The 7,868-nt window shown below is 39.4% G+C and overlaps 1 protein-coding gene across 1 annotated transcript; it reads right to left on the bottom strand.

The window, feature by feature from the left end:
* Positions 1–3,733: 3,733 nt before the first annotated feature.
* LOC145992644 (transient receptor potential channel pyrexia-like) lies at positions 3,734–7,101 on the bottom strand. Its single transcript, XM_083129016.1, has 2 exons — positions 7,013–7,101; positions 3,734–6,026 (listed from the first exon to the last, which is right to left on the bottom strand). Exons 1-2 carry the CDS (start codon positions 7,099–7,101, stop codon positions 4,046–4,048), a joined length of 2,070 nt encoding a protein of 689 aa, XP_082985142.1. The 3' UTR covers positions 3,734–4,045.
* Positions 7,102–7,868: the final 767 nt, after the last annotated feature.

Here is a 7,868-nt window from a genome sequence, read left to right as displayed (position 1 = left end):
TACACTTCTTTATTCCAGCCGTCATGTTTGCTTTCCTAATTCTATCAAATATTTGTTGAATTAGGGAGAAATTCTCTTCAAAAGTGGAAGTTGCTATGCACAAATCATCTAAATAGGTGGCTACTTGATTGTCGGGAAGACCATTAAATACAATGTCCATTAGTCTATTCATAAAACTACTGGATGTCTTCATGCCCATAGGTAAACATTTATAACGGAATGAACCACAACCTGGAATTGCGAAGCTGGTAACTGGACGTGATTCTTCTGATATTGGAATTTGAAAATAAGCTTGAGCCATGTCTAGTGTAGTGTAAAAAAATTTACCCGCAAGACGTGCTAAAATGTCATTGCAATCTGGAGTGGGATATGAAACATTGTATATTACTTTATTAATTTCTGAAAAGTCTGAAACTAGTCTGTAGGTTCCATTTGGTTTCTTAACTAAGAATATGCGATGACGAAATGGTGAGTTTTCACAAGGTTCAATGATCTGTTGTTCTTGAAGTCTTGTTATTTCATTTTTCATTTTTTTCCCTTAAATTTATGGGTATGGGAATTTGCCTAGCAAATGGAGGAACACATTCAGCAACATCTATGTGTGCTTCCATTGCGTTTGTTTTAGAAAAGCACTCAGAATTCCAATACATGATATCTGCATAATTGTAAATTAAATTTTGAATTTTGAGTTTTTGGTCTTCTGTTAGTTCGGGATTTATATCAATTTGTTTAACGTCATAAAATTTCCTATGTTTAGTGAGTCGTTTTAAGGTTTCCTGTTCTAAATTTTCGTCACCTTGCTCGAATGAATAATGTACTTTATGACCACTATTTGCATTCGCATTGACGTTAGTGTCATAAATTTCAGAAATTATTTGGTCACTTCCTGCTGAACCAATTGGAGTGTTTTTCTGTATTACTAACGGATTATTTTTTGTGTTTGTTAGCAAAATGTGGGGTTCTTCTTCATTAACTAATGCATAAGGTGCTAAAATATCTAATGAGTCCAACAATTCTTTATTCGGTTCAAATGTGTTATATTTAGTCCCAATCTTGATGTTTTCTAGCCGTAGTTTTACATAAGTTGAGGATTTCGGTTGTAATGTTATTTTATGTTTTGTTACAAATGTTGAACTTTGATTTAAATCTAACATTTGAAATATTTGGTCAGGAATGGTGTGTACTTTGCTTTCGTCACTGGAAAATTGCCATTTTGGTGAATACCCTAATCTCTGCAATGAGATCGTATTATCTCCTAACGATATATTTGCTTTATGTAGATTTAAAAAATCTGTGCCCAAAATTGCATACTGGAATTTTGTATTAGCTATTCTGAACGGGTGACAGTAAAATTTCCCACCGATTCGGAATCGTATGAAGGCAATTTGTCTGACAGTTATGGAATTTCCACTTATTCCTGCTATGGTTGAATTTATGTTTATTCTTTTTGCATTTGTTGGAACCAAGTTGTCATTTATTATACTACAATTTGCACCTATGTCTACAAGTACTTTACAAGGTTTCCTATATACTGTTGCTTCTAGAAAACTAAGATTATTCTGTTTAATTATGGGAACTTTATGTGAACTTTTCCCCTGACGACCGTTCCCACGTTCATAGGGTTTCAATAGTTTAAAGAGGCATTAGGTGAATGTTGTTCCGATGAACCTGTCTGATTGTAATATACTTGTTGATTATATTGCTGGGCTGTATGTTGTTCACGTTGAGGGCAACAGTTTTGGCAGGGTTGCCATCTCTGAGCTTGTTGAGGGTGTTGTCTCTGGAATGGCCTATAACCTCCTCTATGGTAATTTGAACGTCCCCTGTTCCCACGTTGGTAACCATTGTTTGAATTATTTGATCTATAAAAATTGTTACTTCTTTGGGAATGTGAACTATTCCTACCGTTATATCTTTGGCGTGCAGGAAATCTATTATTAGTTCTAGTATGCTGTGATCTATTCCTGAACGTTTGTGCACTATTCTGAAAATGATTAATTTGGAGTTCATTCATTTTAATTTCCAAATCTTTTAATTGATCTTGTGTTACAAAGTTTTTTTCTCTTTGCAGTTGACTGTTTATTTCCTGTTGATTATTTGAGCTAGTTTGAGGTTCTTTTATAGGAGGTTGGGTTACTATGTTTTGCAATCCTATCTGATTTGTTGTTGCAACTAGACCTTGAGTGTATTTAAGCGCCGCTAATTCCCTAGCTTCTCTGTACGCTTGCTCTTCCAAAAGGGTTTGTTTTCTTTGCAAATTGTTGATGAACCGTAGAAGTTCATTCACCGAATTAAAATTCTTGTCGGAAGCTACTTGAAGGTACTGGGTACGTAGTCCCCTCACAATGTAATAAATTACCTGATCCATTGATGCTTGGGGGAGATATTTTTGGATCAAGGCATGCTTACGCAAGATGTAAGCTTGCGGGGTTTCCTGAATTTGTTGGACTTGTTCCTTTAAGAAATCTTCAACCAGGAGAGGTTGACCAATGTCCCTAAAAGTGTTGATAATTTCTGTTTTGTAAGGTCTGCATTCCAAACCGACGAGAACATCCTGTCTCCGTAATGTTTCGTTTTCAAGTACACCTTCTAATATTTTACCTACAAGTCAACAATATATTTTGAATTGGTTGTGTGGGAAATTCTAACGAGTATACTGGCAATGTTCTTGCTATGAGTACTTGACTACATTCATGGTGATATTACTAAACAGTTGTAACCAAAGCGTAGCTGATTTATCATTGGTTATTCCTGAATCATGCAGCTCTAAAAGATTTAATAAAACATCATTGAATGGATGCCATGGTGAATGTTGTATTTTAAATAACATTTTTATTGCGATTAACTTTATTCACAGAAACCGAACATTCTACTGACTCCATATATACCACTACATTAGGAGTACTGTTCATTAATCCCAAACATCTTTTTAGGATTTTTCGTTGATGGACTTCTAGTGGAGAAAGTTTTGTTACTGGAAGATTACACAAGACCATTAATCCATAATCTAATACTGCTCGATAATAATTCTTATAAAACATAAGCATGCTGGTAGGATGTGTTCCCCATTTGGTATTCGCCATAGCTTTAAATAAATGAAATATTTTATCGGATCTATTTTTCATCATATTTATTTGATACTGCCATGATAATGATGCATCGAAGTATACACCTATATATTTCACTTGTGAAACAATTGGAATTTGTAATCTCCTAGGAATAATGTTGAAAATATTTTGAAGACCCTTATGTTTAAATACTACTATTTTGGACTTTTCTAAAGATATTGATAATTTTTCTGCTTTAACCATTGGTTAAATTCTATTAATTTATCTTCAAACATTGAAAAATCTTTCAAGTGTTTTTTTTAGTCTAAATATATACATACATCATCAGCATATTGTAGAAACTGAAATGGGGAATCTATTATTGTTTTAATATCTGATAAATAAACATTAAATAATAATGGGCTAAGAGGATTTCCCTGTGGTAGTCCTTGTCCAATATATATTGGACCTACCATTTCTGAACCAAAATGAAAATAAAGTTGTATTTTAGATAACAATTTCCCTGTTAATATGAGTATACAATGTGACACTTTTAGTAATTGTAGTTGTCTCAATAGAACAGTAATATCTACGTTGTCATATGCACTTTGAATATCAATAAAGGCTGAAAGTACTGATTGGTTTTTTTTAATACAATAAATTTATTTATATTACAGAGTTTGAACTACTACTCCCACATGAAAATGAATAATACAGTTCAATACCTTGAAACAGAGTTCATATTACTCTTAAACTCAATAAACCTGCAACTTTTTATTTGTTTTAGTCATGTTCAACATATGTAAACTAAATGTTTTAGAATTCCAGTGGAATTTGCAATCTTCTTCACTGTCACCGGATTTCCATAGAAGTCAAAATGGAAGGATCTTTCACTCTGCTGGATTGATTGTTTTGCGTTGTCGCGAAAATTTACAGGATAATTGCAGGCACTTAATAGTCTGGAAGCAAAACATTTCTTACTTTAATTATTTGTGAGTTTAGTCATGAACCCCCATGTGGTCGACTGTCATCTTATTGACTTGTATCCCGGCCCTCTTCATGTCCTTCATGGCGGTGGCAACCTTTCTCTCTAGCCTGGCGTTCCTTTCATCGATGTCTTTCAGGATGTCATCGAGTTCCTCTCCCTCCGCTTCTTCTGGAATTATGAACTCCTCGATTGTGGTCTTGACCTCTTGCATGGTGTGGATCACCGTCTTGAGCAGCGCGTCCAGCTCGTCACCCGACTGCAGCCTGGGACCGTCCACGTTCTTACTGTCGAAGACGAGCTCCGATTTGTCTTCCGGGCAGAAGGGCTCCTCCGAGAGATCTGCCGACGACTTCCCCGTGACCGTCTCCAACAGCGATTTCTGGATGTAGGCCAAGATGCTGTTCTGAATGTCCTTGGGTAAATAGTTGCTTCGGTTGGCATCGGACGGCCATATCTCCATCTTGAGTGGAACCGTCGAGTAACGCTTGATCCTTTCCCTCAGACACTTGGGGAAGAAGCAAGAGGAGCAAGGGTGCATAGCTATCTTCTCTAGGCAGGTGAGGAAGTACGCCTGCTTCGACAGCATCCGGACCTGTACCACGTCTCTGAGGCTGGACACGTCGCTCACCGCTATGCCCACAATGAGGTTTATGAGCGCCAGCGACGCCAGGAGGACGAACAATACGAAGATTATCCTGCTTGTGAGGGGCACGTAGGTCTCCCGGTGCTCGAACACGTTAAGGTACTCGTACTCGCCCAACATCATCACGACGGTCTTTGCGAACGAGCGGAACGGGTCCTTGAAGTCGTTCAGGTCCACGAAGAGGATAAAGAAGCAGAAGCAGAAGCCAAGGATGAGGCAGAGGAAGGTCATCAGAACCCTCAGCATGTTCTTCACCACCGTGCAGAACATCAGGCAGTAGTAGCCGATGTTCGGGAATTGAACGACGAGATACATCAACTCAAGCCAAACCAGCAGCACGGAGATGGCCGCCGTGTGAGCGATCCACTCCCTTCCCTCGACCCTGAAATCGGAGTTGGTGGTTGTGAGGGCGAGCGTGGACGTGAAGAGCAACATCCACGGTTCGAACTCCTTTAGGTAGAACGCGGGGAAGAACACCAGGAGCATGGAGGCGTAGAGGAAGATGAACGAGATGCTGACGTTGATGATGATCCTCGCGGCCATGGCGGTAGATTCCAAGGTGCGATCGTTCATGAACAGCTGCCGCGCGTGGGTGGTGTTGTTGCCCTTGAGATCGTAGAACTGGAGGAAGACGTAGCTGGAGTACGCGAGGACGTACAGCAAGTAGAGGCTGAAGAACGTGAAGAAGCAATACTTCAGTTTCCTCCATTTCAAGTACAGGAACGACAGCACGAGAGGATGCTTCATGACGATGCTCGCATCTTCCTTGCAGTTGGAGCTGATGATCACTTGAATCACCGTCATCTGATTGGCCTGATGCGGATCTGGCACCAGAACGCTGAAGTCCAAGGAAACGCAGAACGCCTTGTGGTGAACCGGAAGGTCGTTGAAGTTGAGGCAGCCGTTGAAGACGTGGTCGAACAGCTTTGCGGGTCTCGGGACGTAGTTGAATATGACGTCGGCCAAGGTCATGCCGCTGGAATCCTTCATGGAGAGATCGGCGCCCTTGGGGATCAGCTGCTCCAGGATCGTATAGCGTCCGTTGACGGCGGCGATATGCACGGGGGTGTTTCCGTCGGCGTCGCGCTGGTTGATCACCGCCACGATGTCAGGCGACGTCATCAAGGCGTGGACCAGGTTATCCACACCCAAGGCAGCGGCCAGATGCATCGGCGTCTTCAACCCGTACCCCCGGACGTTCACCTTAGCTCCCTTCTCGATCAGCTTCCGCACAACCTTCTCCGACAGCAGGCTGACCGCCGTGTGCAGCGGGTACACCTCTGCACTTGCGTCGAAGCAGTTTGGGTTCGCTTCTTCGCCTAACAGCACGCACACGATCTCTTCGTACCTGAAACGAAAATGCACCGAAATCCCTGTTAAAAATATATTTGTATTTTCTCCCATAAAGTACAATTCCAAGGTTACTTGGAGACAAACGATTAAACAATTTTCTCTAAATATCTACAAAGAGCATTTACATTAATATTCCATGCAGGTATTTGTTGATGCAAACTCGAAAAACTTTCAAGAACTCACCTGGTCGATACACTGAGAAATATTTTTCCTCGTGTTTATGTCGTCTCAAGTTAATATTAACTTAGAAATTGTTTTTGGAATATCTATTTTAGGAAAGTAAATGTTTTTACTTCACCCGATCAAAGAATTGATGTTGATACGTAAGAAGGCACAAAAATAAGTGACTGACAGAAGTGTTATGCTTATTAAACTCGAGGTTAAAACGGCATTACTTTCGAGCACCCCGCACTTTATGCAATACGAATATAAATATATAACGAGTAATGCAAAAATGGAATAGCTTACTGAAAGGAGAAACAAGTCTGATATTAAACTTGTGTACAAATTATTGTTAGGTAATATCTGCTGTTATTATTTATTAATAATTCGTTATTAGCTGTTTTTGAGCAGTGCAGATTTATGTGTTTTTGATTTCCCTAATTCCAATTGTATTACAGTAGATTGCAAAATGATTTCTTAAAAGGACAGTACAAGCACATCTATAGGTTATTGAATTAAAATATGTTCCACATTAAATGCGAAACAGCTGTCAATCTTTTTCATGAGAGTTTCATGGTACAAGATACAACTTCACGGTGAAGTGTTCAACAAGTCGTTTCCCTTGATTGGTGATGTTGAGTATGACATGCAGTAGCTGAATAATCATGGAGAAAAACTACCTATGAGGATAGACGAACTAAAAAAGCAAGGATAAAGCTCAAGATACACAGAAACGTCAAGGAATCACATGGATTTCACTAACATTTTTTTTGTATTTATAAGGCTTGCTGCAGGAAACAAAAGCATGATTTTACTTACCTCTTGACCCTTTCCTTCTCTCCAGCGTGAATGCCAACCCCAGCCAACGACAGAGGAGTGACGACATCTATGTCTGAGGGACTCGCCATTTCTAAAACAAGAAACACAAACTGTTATCAATATTTTCAAGCCGACCTAGATGGCGGAGTGGTTATCACAACACGCTGCGACGTCATGGGTTCCGAGTTCGAATCCCGACCTGGACATGGGTGTTTCTTGTAATTGTCCCTTCATCAATTTCATCATATCATCTCTCATCCTCATCTTCGCGATTAGCCAAAAGTGGCAGAAAAGCGAAGTAAAAAGAAACAAATCAATCAAGCAAATCGATGTTTTGATAACATGTCCACGACGATTCATAATTCTGAATACAGCTCGATCGTATTCGCTCAAAAGCCACGACTGTTCTGTACTCCAGTCAAGTTGCGCAGGAAAGTTGTAAGTAATACGATTTGTGTTAATCTGCTCATCAATTGCTGCCTATTTACTAGCATTTGCTCCTGCTTGGTTTGACAACGCTAGACAAAGTAGCTACAACTACACCTACTTTCCTTTGCAGAACAGTAGTTCACTGCAATCCCTCAATAACGCTACGCCCTACTTCGATACATTACAGAAGAATTTCCGATTTCCATTTTACCTTTAATAATAGGCATGTTCACGAAGTTCAACATTTTTCATATTGTTATTATTTTTTTGATGCTACTCTTGATAGTATTGATAGTCGTGTGTAAGTTCAAAGTTCAAATGCGTTAGCTAAATCTTCGATACGATATTGAAGAAATGAATATCATATCTGTAACTAATTTCCCATTCCAATTTACAGCCACAGCCAGAGATACAAGTGTAAGAAGGT

Source organism: Lepisma saccharinum, chromosome 9 (genome assembly GCF_977018435.1).
Source record: "Lepisma saccharinum chromosome 9, izLepSacc3.1, whole genome shotgun sequence".
Lineage (NCBI taxonomy): Eukaryota > Metazoa > Arthropoda > Insecta > Zygentoma > Lepismatidae > Lepisma > Lepisma saccharinum.
Note: the sequence above shows the minus strand (reverse complement) of the source record. Positions and strands in the feature narration are given on the sequence as shown.

Bases quoted from the DNA above. Each gene is read 5' to 3' on its own strand.
- LOC145992644 (XM_083129016.1), bottom strand. From the start codon at position 7,101: ATGGCGAGTCCCTCAGACATAGATGTCGTCACTCCTCTGTCGTTGGCT. The intron at 6,027-7,012 runs GTAAGTAAAATC...TTTTCGTTTCAG, and splicing joins GAGAAGGAAAGGGTCAAGAG to GTACGAAGAGATCGTGTGCG.